Source organism: Anser cygnoides, chromosome 7 (assembly GCF_040182565.1).
Source record: "Anser cygnoides isolate HZ-2024a breed goose chromosome 7, Taihu_goose_T2T_genome, whole genome shotgun sequence".
In the NCBI taxonomy this organism is placed as follows: domain Eukaryota; kingdom Metazoa; phylum Chordata; class Aves; order Anseriformes; family Anatidae; genus Anser; species Anser cygnoides.
Genome location: NC_089879.1, coordinates 1,479,540 through 1,501,195, shown reverse-complemented (window position 1 = coordinate 1,501,195; position 21,656 = coordinate 1,479,540). Strand labels below are relative to the sequence as shown.

Here is a 21,656-nt window from a genome sequence, read left to right as displayed (position 1 = left end):
AGAAAGGCGTTGGGACGGGTTGCCCAGGGAGGCGGTGGCGTCACCGTCCCTGGGGGTGTTCAAGGAGAGGTTGGACGTGGTGCTTGGGGACATGGCTCAGTGGGTGACATTGGTGGTAGGGAGGTGGTTGGACCAGATGATCTTGAAGGGCTTTTCCAACTTTAATGATTCTGTGATTCTGTGAACAGCAACCTGATACGAATGGTAAGAACTATAAACAGCCTTTCCTTTTGTACATTTGGAAGTACTGGAAGCTTGGAAGTATTATTGCCCTGATGTGTTTTTTGAAGCAAGAGGTCACACAGCAAGAGCCAAGGATTCTGCCGGGCAGCCTTCCTGCCCTCACGTACTGCATCCGTTCTCAGAGCTGACTCCGGACTCATGTCTCTTACACCCGCATTACTCCTTTTTCAAAATCTGTGTTCTAATTTGTCTTATATACTGTAAGCTTCTGAGTTCCTTTAGTGTGTAAATTACATTAAATTGAATTGAAGTCTTTGCTTCACTAGAAAGTTCATTATTTTGGTAAGAAAAGTGTTGAGTAGTAATTTTTAAAGGTGAACACAAACTCGAGGTCTTGTTTAAATTATGGAAAAGTATTGAATTTGATCCATATATGTATTTTATTTAGATATCCTTATTTCTTTTTATGGATATTCTCATCCAGAACATAAGTGGTCTTGATTTGGTGACCGCTTTATGGACAGGAACCTTTCAGGAACAGACCGCTGACTGCCTTTTTTTATTTTACTTTGAAATATCTCTAAGACTTTTGAGATATGCGGCTGTTTCGTTCCTTCACAAACGGGAATGCCGTTCGGACTGCGACTGTTTACGCCTACGGGCAGCGCCCAGGCGCCGTTACCACAGCGGGTGACACCGCCCCAATCCCCGCCTCAGCCCTTCCCGCCCTCAGCGCCTGCGCCGAGGGGCGGCTCTGCGCCTGCGCGGGCTGCGCCAGCGCGGGCTGCGCCCCTATATGACGCGTCGCGCGCGCCGCGCGCCCCACGTGACGCCCTCCCCACGTGAGGCGGCGCCGCTCCTCCTCCTCCTCCTCGTCCCCCTGCGGTCCGGTGGCGGCGGCCATGGCGGCGGCGGGGGCGGTGGCGGCGGCGGGCTCGGCCCAGCAGCTCGGGCAGCTCCTGCGGCAGCCCGGCCGGTGAGCGGCCACCGGGGGGGGGCACCGGGGAGCAGGCACCGGGGGCGTTATCCCGCCGCTGGGCCGGCCGCGGCCCGTCTGGGGCAGGCGCTGCCTCAGGGAGGGCCGCGGGGCCGCCCTGGAGCAGCGCCTGAGGGGGCGGCGGGGTCCCGCGGGACGGGCCCGGACGGGCCACGGGCGGCCTGCGGCGCTGCCACCGCCCTGCGGCTCGGCCCTGCTGTGGGGACGCCGGCGGGAGGCTCGCACCTGCCTGCCGAAACCGCGGCGGTCTCGGGAAGAAACCGAGCGACGTCGAGTTAGTGCCCGCAGCGGCGCTGGAATTCGGCCCTTCCCTCCGTGCCCGCGCCGCGGCGGGGCCTGCTCGTTATTACACCCCATTATTCTGCGGTTACCCGTTTGGTTCTGTGATCTTGGTGCTGGTGATGGTCTCGGAGCTGGTGCTTAGGGACGTGGCTCGGTGGTGGCATTGGCGGTAGGGGGGTGGTTGGGTCAGATGACCTTGGAGGGCTTCTCCAACACTAATGGTTCTGGGATCTTCCTCTGACTTGGAAGGGTTTGGCTTTGTTGGTTTTTTGTTTTGTCTCCGCTAAGAAACCAAAAAAAGCACGCAAACCTTCACTCGCAAAGCTAACAGCATGTAACAACTCCCCCAAATCACAGATTTTTTTTTAAAGTGGTCTCATTTCTGGATGATGATAGAATTTTAAATATGAGGATATAAGAATATAATGTAAGAGTTTAAAATGCATTAGCTTACTTAGCGTACTTCCTATATTTAGATTATCAAAACGTGAAAGTGAACGACGTCAAAATAATTTTAAACATTGGCTTAAATAATGAAACGGGAAAGACAAAAGTTTCTTAATATTTTTTTAAAGATAAAGGTTTAGATCAGAGACGTGCAGAATTTCTAAGGATCATCCTAATGCTATTTTACTGCTAATTTTGCTTTTTTAAAGGAATTGTTGTTTTTTCTGAGCCAATAGGATTGCCACTAATCAGTTGCAAATGCCGTCATTTTATGTTGACACTTAACTTCTCAGGAGTTCTAGTTTAAGAAAATTAATCTCTTGCATCAACTTACTAGTAAGTGCTGTATTATGGAAGAAGTGTGAATTTGAAGGTTTATTTTTTTCCAAAACATATTTAAATTTTTAGAGTTTCAGAAGATGAACTGAGTCAGCGTCTTCAAAGTTTTTGAGTCTCTTCTCTCATCATTTTGTAGCCTATTGTTTTGCATAGCCTACGTTTTAAAAAAGTCAGCGTATAAACCCAAGTAATTTGGGCTGCTGGTGAAAGAAGGAATATAAATACTTATAAAACATTCGCTGTCTAGGCTGAAAAAGTGGGTGAATTGTGGAGCAGTTATTTTCTGGATTTCCTAAGTAGAGAATGTCTCACTGTTCCGGTTCTACAGTCAACAGACTCTTTGTTTTAAAGGTGTGCTTTGTGAGTCTGTCTCACACAATTTTTTTGTGTGGTAGAAACAGGACTTTCTGTGGAGGAATAAAAAGCCCAGAATGTGTGACACATCCTTGTAACTTATCTGCGGCTACTCAAGGTTAAGAAAGGTATCAGTGATGGAGGAAGTGAATTTCATTTCTGAGTCCAGAGTTTATCCCCAACAACATGAAATGTGGAATGATACAGGAAGGGAAACGTTGGGACATGTTATAACCTTTTTGTTTCTATTCTATTTTATGGGTAATGGTAATTTTTTTTAGAAATATTATGGTTGAATATAGGAAGTATGTTGTTTAGAATCATATGCTTCATTTTGTTAACTCTCAATTTTCTTAATATTTTTAATTACTTTTGTGTTTTTAAGCTTCATTTAAAATGCCCAGGTACCAAGAGGGTAATTACAGAATTTAGATTTTGAGTGAACTTTTTTTTTAAAAAAAAAAGCCCTTGGTGCACATTAATTTTAAATAAATACATAATTTGTATCTTTGTGAAGTGCGCTGCAGCTGTATGTTGGCAAGGAAATACTAGGTTCTGGGGAAGCGAGTGTGAAATAGCTGTGACTGTCCTTCCTCTCTGCTTGGCACACGCAGACGTCGGTGTGATGAGATGTGTCCCTCTGTGCGTACTGCGTCAGCCTGAGCACTTGTGAAATGCGTCTCGCTAGCAGGGGAAGCGTTTGTGTTCCTCCTGTGTTCAGGTAATAGAAAGAAAGTGCCTTGAGTCAGTTACTGGTGCTTTGGCCTGATGCAGAGCCATGGACTGCTTCTCCGTTCTCCCCCTGTGTGGTTTCAGCCCCAGCAGCGTTCCCTTGCCCTGCTCGCAGTTCAGCAGATGCAAATCCTTCCTACATATGCGGGCATTGTACAGTTGCCGTGACAGCTTGGCAGCTGCATCCGCCTTGTTCTCTTTTATTAAGCCTGGAAGCTTTAACAGATCAAGGTAGAGTAGCCTGTTTTATGACTACAGTGACATCATAAAACTTGATTTTTTTTAAAATACCATTTGTTTGGCTTTGGTCCGTTTGTAACAAGTTCCCTGAGCTCTTCCCGGTGTAAGTAAGCAGCGTGTGCCTGAAGAACAGTGTTGGAGGAGGTCTCCAGGTTGGAACTTCACAAGAAGGTTGTGACTGGCAAGTACAGGAAAACCAACCCTGGAGCAAATTTCTCGATTACTCTGCATCAGAGCGTGGTCGGGTCCCCGAAATACTGACCTGCTGCTGCCTCTGGTGTTTTAAAATTGTCTGCTGTGACTGGGCCCTCATGTACAGACGGAGAATTCCTCCCCCGTCCCGGTCTCCCCTCCGTGCATTGGCTTAAAAACCTGCGTGCTGAGCATAGCTCTGGGATTCACATGTTACGTCAAGCATGAGACCTGAGCTTTCTCAAGGAGTCTGTATCAAATCCCATCTATAAGTAAAGAATAAATCATTTAAATGAGGATTTCAGCGCTGGTGTCAGTTGTGGGCAGCGAAGGCAGTCCAGAGCTGCTTTCTTGTAGTTAATAGTAGAGCTTGTAGTCCTTGTTAATAGCACGGCTGTTTTCTTGTAATTAAAGACAGACTGTTTGTCTTTGGGATCGTTGCTGTTGGCGACTTGTAGGAAAGTGCTGGAAGAATCTGTGCAGGTGGCAGCGCAGGAGGTCCTGAGCTGTCCCCGGGCTCAGGTCTAAGCCTGCGAGGCTGGTGCTTGCAGGAAAACAGAGCTGTCCTGCCGTTCCTTCCCTTCAGCTGTCACTAGCCTCTAAGTCCTGCCAAGTTTTAATCAGCTTTCAGAGCAGAACCGTGCTCTGACTGGTGGCACGATGAGAAAAAAGACTGGCCTAATCATCCTGCATTTCTACCAAGGTTTCCTGGAATTGCTTTGGAAAATCAGCTTTATGGATTCTATAGTTCCATGGCCGAATTGAATTCGGCTTTGTATTCACAGTACGCGCTCAGATAACACAGCTGCTGTTCCGATATGGATGTTGTGCTGCCCGCAAGGCTATTACAATTTATAGTGAACTTCCATTATTGACTGATGAAAGACACTAAATGGCTTCTATGGTATAGGTGCGTTGACTTCTGTATCTCTTCTGAAGCACATTAAAAATAGTACACTGTGTGGTTTTTATTCTGCATCTCCTGTTATCCCGCAGTTTTGACTTAAGGAAAATGGAGTTGAAAATAAAATGTAAATAGTTGTCACTGTTGTCATCAAAGGCTGTTTGCTTGGGCTTGTGAGAGGACCCAGTGTGATGGGATTTGCTGAGCAGAGCCCTGGGATCCATGTGTTACACTGAGCGGTCGCCGGAGACCTGAGGGCTCTCAAGGAGTCTGTATCAAATCCCATTTATAAGTTACGAATAAATCACTTAAATGCTGTGTCTGATTAATACCAAACATTCAAGGAAACCTTGAATAAGAAGTTGAAGCAGAATATGGTGTTTCATCGCTACAGTATGGTGTTTTCAGAAAAGTTCCCACTTCCTTTCCTGGATAAGGAGCAGGGGGCAGTCGTGGTGCAGAGGAGAGGAGCCGGGCCCGTGGCTCCCAGGGCTTCTGAACCCAAAACCTGACGGGGAGAGATGCGGGGTGCCCGAGAGGGGTTCTGAGGGCTTGGCCTTCATCACCTCCCAAGCTGCGTCCCGTGGTGTTTCACTTGATCTCTGCTGTTCCGGCTTTGTGCTGTCTGACGTTCCCACGGACGCTCCTTAGCTATCAGAATACGTGATGACGTTTTCTGTGCATCACCTTAGCAGTAGCGCTGGGTTTTGGTGCGGTTCCTGAAGAAGCAGTGGGGTTGTCTTCTCCGCAAGCTGTAGAAAATGTTCTCAGTTTCAGTTGTTGATTTCCTTCTCAGGAAGATATGTGGGTTTGTGTGCGTGGAAAATCCAACTTTTATACTGCGTAACTAATTTAAAAATAAATGCTGTTATTTTTTTTAACAGGTCCCTTGTAGTTGTCCACTTCTGGGCGCCGTGGGCTCCTCAGTGTGTTCAGATGAACGAGGTCATGGCGACGCTCGCCAAGGAGCACACGCAGGTCACCTTCGTGACGGTAAGTCCCCAAGGCCGGGCAGCTGAGCTGGACTTGTTTTAAGCGGAGGAGAGCTGTTATTGCCAAGAGGGAACAAAGTGCTGCGAAGTACGAGTACAGCTGTTCTGGAGGTTCTTTAATGACTTTGTTCTTGAAGGCAAGAGTTGAACGTGTGGAAGAGGTATATCGAAAATTTAGTGGGATAGAAGTTCTAGCTTCATCCAAATGTGACACCACAAGCTTAAATAACATCTTCATTTTATCTTGGTATGGGAAAAAAAATATCAGTCTGCTAAGATACAATGAAGAAATTCCTTTCATTAGCTACTTCGTCTAACAAATCAGCCTTTAAATTTGTGCCTGCAGTGTCTCAGTCCGTCCTTCCTGTGTGCAGCTGTATTTTTGCAGCGTGACTTTTTTTTTGTCTGTGGTTTTGAGATTACATTTGAAAAGAACGGTGTTTCTAAATTACTGGAGGTCTCCTTTGTTCCCATGATGTTACTAGTTGGCTGCATAGATCCTCGGATGGATATCTTAGTTGATTTTCTGTCTGATACTTCAGATGAACTGTGATCTTCACGTAGTTTGTGGGAAAGACAATGTAAGCTTACACGATGTTGATGCTCTAAGGTGGCAGGGCCATCGTGCTGGATGGTGTGTACACAGAGGAGTTGCTGTATCTTTGTGAGATCATCTGCACATCCTAGCAAGAACCGGTGTGGAGGGGAAAACGAATGCACTTCATCCATGTGCTGTTTACTTTAAAAGAACTCTTGTTAATGAGACGCCTCTGATTATGGGGGCAGGGAGTAATGGAGCAGCCAGCCGTTTGTGAATATTTTCATTTGATTTGTGACAGCTTTTAGTGTTTTTTTTAATGATCCCTCTCTCAGTTGGTATTTCTTCCTGTAAAACAGGAGGATGGAACTATCTTAATTGGGTTATTTTATGAACCAGAGCTTCAAAGGACTAATTTTCAACATTTTGGAAATTGGAGATGCATGTTTTTATAGAGTAGTTGTAGCTCTTAATAGCTCCAAGAAAGTTTGAAAACTTTCTTTTCTAGCCACGTGGCCGTGTGTTGTGAAGCTGAGGTAATCGCACCTGCCCCCTTGCCCCACCAAAACTCCTGTAGTGCTTTAGAGAAAGCAATCTACGGAAAGTCTTGAGTAAATTCTCTTGCTATGGATTTTCTTTTTGATTCCTCATGGGGATGTGTTTGGTTTTTGGAGGTTCTGTCTGATTTAGGTCCATGTTCCAGAGTAGCCAGAATCTGAATTTTCTTTGTCCTTTTAACTCATCAAGTGGTTACAGCTGGCTAACCAAGAGTGGTGTGCCACAGTGCAAATCCTGAACAGTCGCATTCTACAACAGAGCTAAGCAATAGTGAAATGAACTTCAGCGCTGACAATAAATATTGAAGTTATTTTAAATGCAGTTTCTCATTTCAGCTGTTGCATATCCTAATTTTAAGATCCTTGCCTTGGTTAAAATGGAAGTGTTTTTATGGCGAGAAATAGTTAGAAACACTGCTTTGAAAAGAGCTGACAATAAGAGCAAGTTACTGGAATAAGAAATGAAATCAGTTCTCTGTGTGTGAACCTCACCAGAGTGGAACATAAATAATCAGGTAAGCAGGAAACTTTACTGGAAAAGAAAAATTCATATGGATATGTCATTTAATCATCTTCCCCTCGGAGGAGACCAGCTAATTGAAATCTATTTCCAGGTTTCAGTTTACAGCTTTAGTTTCTCTGCTCTTGTTGAAGCATTTACAGGAGTAGAGGCGGAGATGAACTCTGTTTTGAGTTACTCTGTTGGGTTGTTTCTGCGTTCAGCAAGTTCATTAAGAGCCTGTATGGCTTAGGCAAATCAAAACATGCTGTAGTGTTAAAATATTCAGAGGTTTGCTACGTTTCAGCTGAGTGAGAACGATCAGTAATGTCTAAAATAATGCAGTAGGGTTGGACAGGAGGGCGGGAGCAAGCTGTTAAGTAGCTCTCAGTGCTTGTTCCTGAAGTGTCACCGTGCGGTTTGGGGAAGAAGATTTTGAAAGGCTTTTTCTTCTATATTCTTGATCGCAGGCTTCTGTTTGAAACATATCTATTAGCATTTTTTTTACCATTAACTCTGCAGTTGCTATAGAGTTGGCGTTTTAAACAGTCTTGCTCTGTAACTTCTGTCCCTCAAGTAATCTTTTCGCCCATGCGTAGAAAACCATAAATATGAGTCATTAAAAGATGCGTTTTCTTGATGATTTACTACATTGTGTAATTTCAAGGTATGCCTTTGAAGGCTGAATGAGATTAGAACCAATAAGCTAAACAAGCTTTGCACTCAATGCTTAGTAGCCTTGTAGGAGTTAAAAATAAAATTTAGTAGGCATCAATAGCTTATTGAAGAAATGCTCCTTTTTGCTTCATAATTTGCAGAAGGCTGCAAAAGTCAGTCGTGATGTACAGCCCCTAGAAATTAGTCAATAGAGCAAACAGCGAGAATTGCTGTGGGCAGAAAATAAGCACTGTGATCATGACATAACTGGGGTCAATGATTTATGGATTTCAATATAGTAGTAGCTGCATATGATTGAAAATTTACTAGGTCACCAGTGCACCAAAAATTTTATTCGCAGCCTCCAGGCATCTTTGGAAATGTGCAACAAAATAAAAACCTCTGAACCTGTTTTGACACTGTAGGCTCAGTGGATGACACGCCAACCCAGTGAGTCTCATTTAAATGCAAATATGTCACAAACTTCTGCATCAAATTCCTTTTAAAATGTATAAAATGTATTGAAGAACATTTTAGACAGGTTTGACATCCACAATTGAGCTTTAAAGAAGATTATGAAAATAAAACTATCTTTCTCTCTCCTTGTTCTTGTTTTTTAGCTGGAAGCTGAGGCTGTGCCTGAAGTGTCTGAAAAATATGAAATTAGTTCTGTTCCAACGTTCTTATTCTTTAAGGTAGGAGAAAATGGGTTTAAGAGAAAATGAGCTTCTAATATGTATACTCTTTTTATTACTGGTGGAAAAGCAGAAACTTCGTAAGAACTCTCACAATGAAGAAATGTTTGTGTGTCTGAGCTATTCTATCCAGTCGAACCTAAAAAAGTAAACAGAAATGATTCTGTGTAATATTTCAGAGGTTCCTTAATTGCTTTAGGATTTGTGTAAAGGTTTTATTTTAGCTGTCATACCTTCTTGGGTCATATGTTCTGGTAATATTCCCTAGCTATTGTACTACAACATGACAAAATAAATGAGCAAATAATCTTTTGGTAGAAATGACAAGTGTGTATGGAGCGCATTTGCCTGTGATGATAAAATTCAAAATATTTTATCACTCTTTTAATAGCAAACTTTGCTAGTGTTAAGAGTAGCTAGCTAACAGAATGGTATGAGTCTTGAGTCAGCTGGAACTGAAGACTGGCTGAAAGATCAATACAGTAATCCCCTCTGCATCTGAAAATCTCTATTTTTTATGGTGGTTTTTACTATTTTTTATGACAGTACAAATTCTGGATTTAATCCTTTAACACAAGCCTGTATGTTGGCTTCCCTAGAATTCTCAGAAAGTCGACAGATTAGATGGTGCACATGCCCCAGAGCTGACCAAGAAAGTCCAGCGCCACGCGTCCAGCAGTTCTGTGTCTGCTGGCTCTAACGACAGCACAAAAGAAGATCTGACTGCGCGTCTGAAGAAGCTCATCAATGCTGCCCCTTGCATGCTGTTCATGAAAGGCTCTCCGAAAGAGCCGCGGTGTGGTAAGGATTTTCTGAAGTTCGTGTTCAATATGGCAATGCTTGCTTTAGGCTGTTTTTCAGAATTACTCGGTTCTGTGGAGTTACATCCTAACAGTGTCTTGCATGCTTAGAAACACGAAGGTGTTACCATATTGCTTATCGGCAGCTAGAAAACTGCCGTTCCCTTGCTTAAATTTTGGAAACGGAGTGGCAGAATAGGTGCTTCCCGAAGAACACGTGCAGTGCTATCCTTGAACTAGGATGCTTCTCCTGAGGTTCAGTTGCAATGTATTTTGAGCATTGTTACACATGTTAAAAATGTAACGTAGTCTGAAGAGAATGGTTCAACTCAAGGAATAACAAGAATCGACTAACATCTGGCATTGCTGTTGCAATTGTGGAAAAAGAAAATAAAGCCATTCTAGCTGGTAAAATTGAAAGACAGTAGCATGATTCTTCCAGGGTGGAAATGCTTTTTCTTAAACCTAGTGCTTTTAATCCTTGCTCACTGCTTAGGGTGCGTGGTTCCCAGCTACCTTGAAGTGTTGATCTGTACTGGGAAAGCAGATAAATGTTGAAGAGCGAAGTTAAGTACTGTGAAGCTGCCTTCCTTCTGCTCAGGCAGTCAAGAAGTTGCTTTGGGGAACTGACTTTGTAGAGCCTTCTGTGATGCTCTGCAGGAGGTAACTAGAAGGGTGGGGATTGCTTGACCAGGCAGCGCTCTTGGCAGTGCTTGCTTGGTGTTGGCTTCCTCTTGTTCTGGTGTAGCTCCGTGGGCATCATTTTGGCAATTAACACAATGCTCTCCAGGTTGTTTGCTTTGAGCGTAATCCCTACCTACCTTCTGGGGACAGATGTCAGGACAACAGCTTCTTTAAGTTCATCTTCACTTGTCAACCTGCTCCTTACCCACCAGTCTTTCTGCTGATACCTTAGAGGAGTGCCCGCTTAGCTCCTAGTTTGTGCTGTTATTTTCAGATGCACCTTTTCCCCAAACCCCATATCCCACCTTGGGAGGAGGGGAGAAATAAATAATTAAAGCAATCAAGGAGCAAGATGCAGTGTGGGAAAACAACCACAGCCATTCATTCCTCGTTTCTCTCCACGTGTACAGGACACGTTGGTTTGGTGGAGTGAGAATAACATGGACTGGCGATATGTGACTTGCAAACAGCCTCTGCTGTTCTGCATTGTGTCTGCGAAGTCTTCACCTTACAGGAGAGCAGTTTACTTGTTGGGAGCTATGCTGTGGCTCTGTTTATTGCAATTGACGATTAGGTCCGTAGAGGAGGTAGGTCTTTTCATTAACTTCAGGTAGCTTTGGGTCAGGATCAGTGCTTGACAAAGTTGTGGGTTATTCCGAAGTAGGTCTGTGAGGTGCAGCCATACATCCTGAAATAACCCCAAGTAATAGGGCGGTGCTCTGATGAGCCCTGACTGTTGGTGAGTACGTTTGGGGTGCCTGCTCGGGGCAGGTTGTTCAGCTGTGTGTTTAGGTTTCACTGTGCTGGACGCTGACGTGGCGGTGCTGTCAGCGAGCCTGCTGTGCTTGTGCTGTGAGTTTGGTGGGCGTGTGGCGAGCCGTGAGGGTGGGCACGGGCTGTGAGGGAGGCACGGCTCTTGCTGTGTCCGCAGTGAGCCCACGGGCGCTGTGCAGGCAGGAGCGGCTGTGCCCCGACCCGCTGCGTGCCCAGCTTCTCCTTACGCCTCAGGCAGCCGCGGGCCGGGGCAGCACCAGCAGGCAGCACGGGCACGGCACAGCTCCTCTGCGGGTGCTGGGCAGGCTGCTGGGCAGATTTAAAGATCTGTAGGAGAAAGACCCCTTCCGGCTTTCTGTGTGTTTTCATTGTTGATGGGAGAGTCTATTTAAAAACACAAACCAAAAAGGCATTTTGAGGCATCAGAACTGAGGACAGTTAGGTACCGTGGCATAAACTCAGTATAGAAAGTGGATTAAAAGTATAACACAGGTTCATTTGCTTGTGTTAATGTGGTAACGTAGGTATTTCTTCAAACCTTCAGTTCCTGTATTTGATCCCTGGTACCCCCTGAAAAATACAAAGGAGGAGCTTACCTAAATGATGCACGTGTTAAAATGTAGTGCAACACCCAAGATCATCTGAACATACAGCTCTGCATTTTGTAGCTAAATACTGTGCCTGCTGTAGACTGCTTTGATAGCTCCTGGCAGACATCCTTGAATAGACACAGCCTTTTTCAAGGTGAAATAAGGTAACGTTTTGTCAAAGATAATATGAATCTGCTGTACCAGTAGTAGGAATAATATAAATACAATTAAATAAAAGGAGCCGTACCTGTTAAAAGGTGAAGATACTTGTGACTGATACCTATTTTGATACAAATAATAGGTGTGCCCTGGTGTCTTTAGTGCAGTTGGCAAGTAGTGGGAAACCTTGTCCACCAGCGTAACTTGAAATCTTTTTGTAGTTTGTGGCTTGTTCCTTGGAAAAAAAACAGCGAAGCATAGGGTAAGGTAAGCTATGTCCCCTCCGCTGTGTGGGTCCTGGCAGCTGTGGGTGGTTGCTGTGGTCATTGGGTTATTTCATCAGATCCCCTCAGCCTGTGATAGCATTTATTTGCTTCGTTGATGAAGTCATTTATTTAGGCTGAGTGGCATTTATGACTTTGTAGATAATTGCTTAAAATGTTTTGTTCAGTTTGATTATTCTGTGCAATATGTGTATAGTATTTCCTCAGAAATTCAACCTAAATCTTTTGTTACGGAAGTAAAGCTGTTCTGGCACTTCATCCCGAAGCATAATACTTGCAGACTGCTACCATAACCCTTCAAAATGAAACACAACCAATCAATCTTTCTAGTTTGCATGTAATTGCCTACAGCTAAAATAAAGCTCCCCCCCACTGCCTCTTACAGTAGAAATGAGCTAATATATTGGTGATAGAATAACCATCAGCAATCAGCCTTTAGCTGTTTGCTAATGAACTCCCAGATGTATGGAAAAATTCAGAATCTGTGTTTTACTTCAGGCTGTACATGAACTTAACGCTTCGGTTGTAGAAAGAAAAGCAACTTAGATGCCATACATATAAATACTGCTACTTCGTATCTCAATAAATTGCAGATCATGAAAACTGCAGAAAGCTGTAGTAAAAATCCATATTTCAAAAACTAATAGGTGGTCCTGCAAGCTGAAATCAAAGGTTATTCTTGTATGGCACTCTGATTCTTTTTCGAATTTAAAGCTTCTTTTTTTCCCTTTATTAAAGCCTTTAAGCATCATCTTTTTTTTTTTAACATTTGTATAGAGGTTTTCATCTGTCTGCATAGCGCTTGGTGGAGTTCTTTCAGGGAATTAGTAGGATTGCAAGGGCATTTGACTATGCAAGAATGAGTTGGCGAAGATCTAATACATTATCACCTTGTGTTAAGGACAGATTCTCAGGGATTGCTTTTGCAAACTGTACGGCAGTGTAATCTAGCGGGTTTGTATTTCATTAGAAGGGAGGTTCGCTAAAACAACAGCAGTAGGTGTTGAAATACTTTAGGATAAAGAACATGTGTTAGGGAAGTACAGCTCCAGAATCTTTCCGTGTGTGGCTATGTATTTAGCAGTTCCTTCTCAGTAGTATGATTTTCATAGAAGGGCAAGTAGAGGAGCAGCAGAGTTGTGGATCAAGATCTGCTCATTAGCTCTAAAGATCCAATCCTTGCCTTCCTTATGCTGTAAAGTACAGCAGACCTGTTCCTAGCCGTTTGCTTTACAGACTAAATATCTGTGCTGGACTGTGAAACACGTAGTAGGCCGATGTCTTCTGCAGAGGACCATTTGTGCCTCTGCGTTGGTGGAAGTGTTAAATGGATGGAGGTGACATTGAACATCAAAGGCTAAGGTTTCTTTTTGCATTAGCCCGTAAAGAATGGACTTGTTGACTTGAAGGATACAGCCTGGGGTGTGGGGTTGTGGTTAAGTAATTTCAAAGAGTTTCTGTGGAGAGTAATTGTCTTAAAATTTTCTTCTAGAGACATCAATTTCATGTTTCACTTTAATAAAAGAGAATGGCGAATTTAAAATAGAAAAGAAGGAGAATTGTTGGGAAAATGAAATTCTATGTGTGTTTCCCCCTAGTGTAAGAAGATTTAGTTAAGTTTTGTAAGACCAGAATTTTCACAAATGCCGCTTCTTATATAAGACATGATGATTTTATTTTGAAGAAGATTCTTAATTTGGAAGAAGATTCTTAGTTACAGAAGGGAGTAACTTTTTTTTCTGAGGTTGGCCACATAATTTTTAAAATCTGGATGTTTACACTGTAATATTTGGTGCTTAATATCCTTCAGAAAAAAATGTCAGAGTAGGGCTCAATGAAAATTGGTCATAAAAGGAAAACCAAAGCATGGTATGCAAGTATCACAAGGGTGGTTAAATAATATTATATACTCATGGGAACATAGAGATTAAAAAAAATGGAGGAATCTGCATTTTTACCCTGAAGTAGGAAAGGGCATACTCTTAAAATAAAAGTATTAGGAAACAAACATTAAAGGCAAGTTTCTAAGTTAAACTGGTGATGTAGTAGTGGGTTTGAATCCCAGTTCTGCATTGTCAACTTCCCCTGGTTTTGGAGCAGTAGAAGGAAGGTCAGTAGTAGCTAGAGAAAGAAATGCCAGCAGCAGAGAAAATGATTTGCCAGTGGAGGAATGAAATGAAGGCTACTGAAGATGCCATTACAGTTACCGAGCAGCTTTTCTTCTTCAGGAATGCTGCCTGGAGAAGAGCTGGAGGAGACAGAATAAGAGAGTTCATTTAGCTTAGCTTTAATAGTGTGTTGGAACAACAGACAAGTGTATGAGGGTTACTGTGTAGCTTTGCATGTAGGGAAGCTCCAGACTTACCAAGCTGTCTGTGTACTTGTAATCCCAGTAATAAATACACTTTTTCTTCCTTTATACTATTTGAGAATATTAATAGAGCAATATGTAACACATTATAACTTACTGGGAATTTCCTGCATGGAAGAATTGCATATTTTTAATGAACGAAGTTTAATGCAGACACAGGAATACTGTGCTTAAACATATATATTTCTTTTCTTGTGTTTGCAGGTTTCAGCAAACAAATGGTGGAGATACTGAACAAACATGGTATTTCATTTAGCAGTTTTGATATTTTTTCTGATGAAGAAGTTCGTCAGGGGCTGAAAACATATTCTAATTGGCCAACTTATCCACAGTTGTACGTAGCTGGAGAGCTTATAGGTGGACTTGATATTATCAAGGTTAGATAATGAGAAATATCTTAATCTTGGTAATTGTCAGAAGCATGTGGGGTTTTTTCTCTTACATTGATTTTTCTCCTCCAATCTCTCTAGGAACTTGAGGCTTCTGGAGAACTGGATACAATCTGTCCGAAGGCACAGAAGTTAGAGGACAGGTATGATGTATTATGTCATTATTTTAAGGAGGTCTATTTTTGAGACTTCCTGTCTTTTCATTTTTACAGACGAATACCTATATTTACCCTCTGAATTCCTGTTCTTTAACTTTATCTGTAACTTGGGATGGTTTAAGTTGGAAAGACTCGAGATCATCTTTAAAGATCACCTAGTTCCAACCCCCCTGCCATGGACAGGGATACCTTCCACTAGATCAGGTTGCTCAAGGTCCCCAAATTTCCTTTCAATTACAGAAATCCTACAATCTTTATTTCAAGTTGTTTAACATGTTCTGTTTTCTATACAGTAAGCATCTCTTTATATGAAATTACTAAGCTGTACTGTTATTACAGGCTTTGCTTATTACATTTATGATTGGTTAATTTTTTATTATGGCAGGAGTATATAGATTTTTGTCTTTTTTAAAGAATTTATTCTTTAAAGGTAACTGAGAAAATCCCCTTCTGAACACACTAGTAACTTCTGCTAGCTTCATTTGACGCAGGCTTCGTAACTATGATGTTACTGTAGGCAAAATACTTAGGCTTCTGCTCATTTTTCTTGATTACTCCTGTCCTTCAGCTCCTGTTTTCTTTCACCTTGGCCACATAAGCATACGCTGCATCAGTAGGCAGCGCTGCTTCCTGAATCAGAGGTAATATCTAGAAACCAATTTGTCCTCCTTTAACCTTCCCGTTTGAAGATTCACTCCTGTTTGAAATTCCGACGTGCCCCAGGCAGTCAAGCTCCGTACATCTGACAGGTCGTTGTTTGAGAAGATGCTGGTGTACGCGGCACTCCTTTCTGGTTTGCCTGAGCAGTGCCGTTAAGACACGCAAACTGAGGCTCATTTACCGGCAAGGTGGCCTGTGCCTTGAAGGCAAATATGTAAGCAGAGATTTCCCACTTGCTGTCTGAAGATGGCAAGAGCAAGTCTTACGGAGCTCTAGATGAGACTGGTGCTGGTCTTTTGGTTTCTCAGCCCAGTGGAGAATTAATGTGATGAAACCCGTTTTGATAGCAGTGATGAAGTACGCTTTCAGAGTTGTGTAGTTATAAATCCTTTTTCACTTGTACTGTGCTTGAAGTTCATGCATTGTTACTCTAGGAGGGTAACTTGTAAATTGTTTCACTGAGATCACAGAAATCCTCACCTTTTGCAGTTTGAGACTAAATTATATCTGAAAATGTGATTGTGACCATGTTACTTTAAAAAAAATCTATTCTAGAAATCTTCCTTTAATCTCTTTCTTAACCTTTCTGCAAAATGGCATAGTCTGTAACTTCATTGAATTTGTACATAATTTTTTGCTTTGCTTGGTCTGTTTGAGGGGGAGAAGATAATTTGAAGTGTCCTACACTTGGTTTTAATAGAGCAAAATTATTGGTATAGCAAATGTCTCCCTAAAGGAGCAGCAGCATCTTTTAAACAGGCATGTGAATTTTATCAATTTTGATGTAGAAAAGGTGTGAAGGCAAACTGGGTGAGTCACAATCTGCTTCTTGTTGCCTAGTTTATTCTTGCTCTTTAAGTTAGGTGCTAGTTTATGAAATTAACATGTAACAGTTTTTTCTGTTGACAACTGGGAAGTTCTTTACTCTGACACACATTAGTTTCTCTTTGTAGTTAACCTCATACTTAATTTTGGGGCAACTTCCATCTCTTTCAAGCTACACTCACCCTATCAGTTGCTCATAAGAAAAAACCACCGATGGGCTAGCTGCCCAAATGTCTTAAGACTCAATAAAATGAAGGAAATTGGTAGTAGAATCTATTTAATGCCAAATTGCATTCCGTTAACTCAGTGTTTGATCTCTTCTAATCAGTGAACTGTGTCATCTTCTGAAAATCGCCTGGAAAATGGGCTCTGGAAGTCAGCTTACTTTAGTGAGGCAGATCTGGAGCCTGGGGAACCAGCTCAGATTGCAGTAGTTCATCCTCACTGTAGATGTTAGTGTAACTGTTGCTTTTTACCCTAGAGGTGACTTGGATGGAAAAATTGTTGGCTTTAGGTTTGTATGTGCACAGGCTGTAGGTCACCAACAAAACTTCGGTATTTTGCAAAGCCCCTGGATTCTCCAGTCTAGGATTACTTCGCGTTGTGTGAAACTTCAGAGAAAATGCCCAGCTGCCATGCGTTTTACAGAGGGTAACATGCCTTTAGCAAGAAACTGTTGGACAGCAGGTCCTGCTTTTTCATCAGTTGTCACAGAAAGGCTTAACTAAAAGGACAGGGAAAGGTGGAGACCGTCTGGTTCTGTGGGTGAACCAGCAGCAGCCAGGGCACAGTGGACCTATTCCTGAATTCCAGTAGTGGTTTGTCCGTAGTGATTGTGACTGATTCTAGGTATGGCTTTTCTTCTTCGGAAGACGGTCTTGCATGTAGAACAAGAAACATCACTGCATTCAGTGTGAGGAAAAGCAATATATGAGTAAGTACGCATCCTGTGTGAAAAATATCCAAAAAGGATGTTTCTCCTAAATTTGTTGCTGCTTGATACTTAGAGGTCAATCTAGAAAAATAAATTGTTGCTCTGGAAGTAACAGGATTGTTCAATTTCATTCGCTAAAAGTACTGTAAACAATATAAATGGAATTGTTTATAGTACTGCTTTAAATGCACTTGCTGAAGCTGTAGGTTGCTGTCTTTCCACTTCTTGCATTTGTTTTCTTGTTGAAACTGAGATTGTGAAATAACTGAGCTGTTTTGTCTTTTTTTTCCTGTTTTCTGTAGGCTTAAAACCTTGATAAACAAAGCTCCTGTGATGCTTTTTATGAAGGGAAACAAACAGGTAAGTTTTAAAAAAGTATATATATTCTGCAACACTTAAACAGCTACAGTTACTTCTTTTCCTTGCTTAATAAAAATCGGTGGTTCTGGGAAGTTACGTCTTTTTATTTGGTACTTCTGTGAGTAACAGAAGAACAGTCTATGTTTTAGCTGATTGAAATACATTGCTCAAATGTTGATAGCATTGTTACAAACCAAGCATGAAATTCTCTGGTTTTAGTGACATCTGTCAATTGATCTACGGTGCAGGAATGAATGGAAGAACTGTGCGTGTCGTTTTGGTCTTGCCTTATTGATTGTCTTTGCAGATAACAGGTTTTCTTCTGGTGTACCGAGTGCTATCCCTGATGTCTGTCCTACTTGAAGCATACTCTTTGACTATTACCTGATGCTTTGTCTACATGTTTTTTTTTGAAGCTTCCCTTTGGTGACCTAGGTGCATTGGGTGTCCTATTCTTTTCAATTTCTCTGATTTTATTATGCTTTCACAACTGCTTTGAAAAACATGGGCGCTCTGTGTCCCTACACTGTCAATGTAAAGAGTTTGCAGTACATAATTCAAATTAATAATTGGAAGTGGGCGTTGCTGTACACGTACACTATTTATCGGTTGACCATAGTGTGCTACTCTCTCCAGAATGGTTAAGTAAGGGGTGGAGTAAGTCTCCAAATAATCTATTTTACAAATGTGTGCCAGGCATACACAACCTATATATGACTTTGGCTTTTTGAATGTTAAGAAAATTCCAAAGCCCCACTAGTTTCCAAGATAATATCACCAAACCTAGAAAACAGATTCACCTTGTATCACTTCGCAGCTGAGGAAAGTGGTTAATATTCTCAGACTTCTCATTTACTTCCAAGTATATAAAGAAAGATGTTCAGTAGAGTTTGAAGCTTAGAGTGGAAAGAAGAATGAAAAAAAGATTAGTAGTATTGCTCATTCAGTAAGGTTGCCATTAGCAAGAAATTGATAATAGCTTTAGTGTAACTTGGAGCTGAAATGTTGTGGATTAAATATAGCAGAAATATGTGCTAATGTCTGTGTTTTGCATTCTAGACTGCAAAATGTGGATTCAGCAAGCAAATTATAGAAATCATAAATAATACTGGGTACGTAAGTCTTATGTAATTTAGGAAGCCAGTTCTGTTTTAACAACTGCAGTTGAATATTTTCCAAACTCTTTATTTATGGTGGAAGACTTCCCAGAATGTCATTTTCTTTGCTCAAAAGTGTTTGAGTATCCCTATATAAAAGCCAGTAGTGTAAATCCCTACTCCGTTCATTTGATACCAAGTCAAACGTGGTGTGTCTGATATTGCGCTGCTTTAGCTGTGCTACATAGTGATTGTCTTGCTCTGACTGAACAGGTTATTGCAACAGTAATTGTTTTTGCTGTCGACATTAAAGAAATCTTTCCACTCTGATAAGCAGCTCCTCTTAGAGATCCCTCTTGATCAGTTTCCTTAATCTTGGAGCCTTTTGTTATGTAGTCTCAATTTTCATCTTCAAAGCAGTTACTTCTGTAGTGAGAGAGAGAGATTAGTATCATCTTTCTTTGAATAAACCCATGTGCCATTTGTACTGCTAGTGTGAGGTTAAGCAGTTGCCTCGATAACTAAATGTTAGAATGATTTATTGTTTTAGATGACAGACAGCTAGAAAGGAACTGTATATATCAATATACAGTTTGGAAATAAGTAGCAGTTACTCAAATTGCTATTCCCTGTCATTGACCCTATCTGCTTGAAGGAATCTACATCCTTCCCAGTCACTGAAGACTGACAGATCTTTGGATGCAAAGAATTGTGTAACACAGCTCAAATATGAATCAACCAGTACTCAAATTTGCACTGGCATCTTATTGTGGGTGGTTTGGGTTTTTTTTGCAAGTAGTATATGAAGATAATAAAATAGTTGTAGCTGGATGATTCCTCAGTAAAAACTTCCAAAGGATGTCTTCTTTTTTTTTTTAAGCTAATACTGACCAGAATTGCTTTGAACACATTTGCTCAATAGCAGCATAAGCCATACAGCTTAATTTTTTAGCACGTTATGTTGTCATCTGGGCATTGTCAGGAGTTTCCCACGAAACTAGATATTTTTTAGATTAGTTCTTGATGCCTATGGAGCTGATGTTTTTCTTTATTAATATAAACCCTTTTTTTTCCCCTTTCTAGTGTTGATTATGAGACATTCGACATACTGGAGGATGAAGAGGTAATTAAGTCTTTCCATCACTGTGGCATTTGTCATTACTTTTCCTAAAGTTGAAGTTTACAGTTAAAGTTGTTTTTCTTAGGTGCGGCAAGGATTAAAAACCTATTCAAATTGGCCAACGTATCCTCAGTTATATGTGAAAGGTGAACTTGTTGGAGGCTTGGATATTGTTAAGGTAAGAATGGGAGAATCAATGTAAATTGACCACTTGTTTTAAAACTTGAAAAATGTTTTCTGCCTATAACATCCAGAAAAGTCTGTGTAGTGGCAGTCTTGGTTGTTTTTAGTGTGACTTCCATTAGCTCAACATACGCTTGAAAGGAGCTCTAAATCTCTACCATTCTCATATGCCAAGATTTATCAGTGAAATGTATTTTCTTGACAGCAGTCAGTTACTGTTACTGTAAAGACCATTTTTACCCCGTGGGTGTATTTTTACAGGTTTCTCTTCTTAGTTTTACTTCTGACATTGCTTTTCTCAAATAAGGTGGGTGAGACATTTTTTCCTACCAAAGAGTCTCATTCCTGGAAAAAAGTAAGGTTTATTGTAGTTGTTTGAACAGACCCTGAAGCAACAAAAATAGATCTGCATCTGTTACTGTGGTTTTTGATTTTTGTAACAGCAGGCACAGTGTTCTAAACCCCAAATACTCTTGAGCCCATTCTTGTCTGAATGTTTTATAGCCAATTCCTCAGACATTGTAACTCTTGGGAAGATGCAATCAATAAATCTCATTTAGTTCTAAAAATACTGGTATTACTTAAATTATATAGATTACTTTAATTTTATTTATTTAACAAGTGTGTGGGTTACTTCAGTGATCAGTAAGTATAGTCTTGGGCATTGCGGAGATGCTACAAAATACTTCTCTCACTGGTATTTAAATATAATCTGTCTATTTGTGTTGTTAGGCTGTATTCGGTTCCCAGTAAATTGTATGGGTAGATGAATGTTGTCAGTACTTTAAAGTGCATTCCATTACACAGCATAATATGAAATAAAACTGAGATAGAGCTGTTTCTCTTGAGATGTGGGAAAAGAAAATACACTCCACAACACGTTATTTTAAAACCGTTTCCTGGTTTTCTCTATCTGTTTGGTAAGTTAAAGCCTCAAAATTTGAATTAAGCCACGAAGGTAATACACGCAAGTACTTCTTATTTATAACTCTTATAAATCTCATTGTCTGGTTTGACAGTTTTTGTTACCAGCACACATTAAAACAGTGGGTAATGTTTTTTTCATTTTGGATGTTGTAAAATTTTGTATATGCTTAGATGTATCTAGAAGATGTACCAGGGGATGTTTACCTCTTAAAGTAGATAACAATTAATTCTTTTGAAGGTTTCTTTTCCCTAAATAAGCACCCTCTTTTACTTGATAGACACAGAATTTAAATTCAAGATTATGAACTTTAAAGAGTCTTGGTCGAGAGAGACCTCTAGTGGGTCGTCTAGTTCATTCCCTTAATAGCCACTGAATTGATCTGTAAACTGTCCCTATTGAAACTGTGTTAGCGTAATCACAAAATGTACAGAGAATAATTGTTTTGTACATTTCTTTACAGGAGCTAAAAGAAAATGGTGAACTGTTGCCTATTCTGAAGGGAGAAAATTAATGTCAACGGACGGCAATGGGAACTGAAATACTTTGAACAATTACTCATTTATAGATTATATTGGAGCAATATACGACTTAACCCTGTGGAACTGATCAGAAGTAAATAAAGGCTTCTCATGTACTCTGTATTTCACAAGACCATGTTACATGTGAACATATGTATTTCCACTGAAGATAAAAAAAAGTCAAGTTCTTCAATTAAAATACAATGTTGAAGAA

General features: G+C 41.1%; 1 protein-coding gene across 1 annotated transcript; it reads left to right on the top strand.

Annotated features, from left to right (window-relative positions):
* Positions 1-1,002: 1,002 nt before the first annotated feature.
* On the top strand, positions 1,003-21,656 carry GLRX3 (glutaredoxin 3). Its single transcript, XM_048048819.1, has 11 exons — positions 1,003-1,159; positions 5,555-5,663; positions 8,534-8,608; positions 9,208-9,409; positions 14,475-14,647; positions 14,741-14,802; positions 17,539-17,596; positions 18,656-18,708; positions 19,777-19,816; positions 19,899-19,991; positions 21,385-21,656. Exons 1-11 carry the CDS (start codon positions 1,086-1,088, stop codon positions 21,433-21,435), a joined length of 990 nt encoding a protein of 329 aa, XP_047904776.1. The 5' UTR covers positions 1,003-1,085; the 3' UTR covers positions 21,436-21,656.

Coding starts and splice junctions, on each gene's coding strand:
- GLRX3 (XM_048048819.1), top strand. CDS start 1,086: ATGGCGGCGGCGGGGGCGGTGGCGGCGGCGGGCTCGGCCCAGCAGCTC. Junction 18,709..19,776: donor GAAATCATAAATAATACTGG/GTACGTAAGTCT, acceptor TCCCCTTTCTAG/TGTTGATTATGAGACATTCG. Junction 19,817..19,898: donor ACATACTGGAGGATGAAGAG/GTAATTAAGTCT, acceptor TGTTTTTCTTAG/GTGCGGCAAGGATTAAAAAC.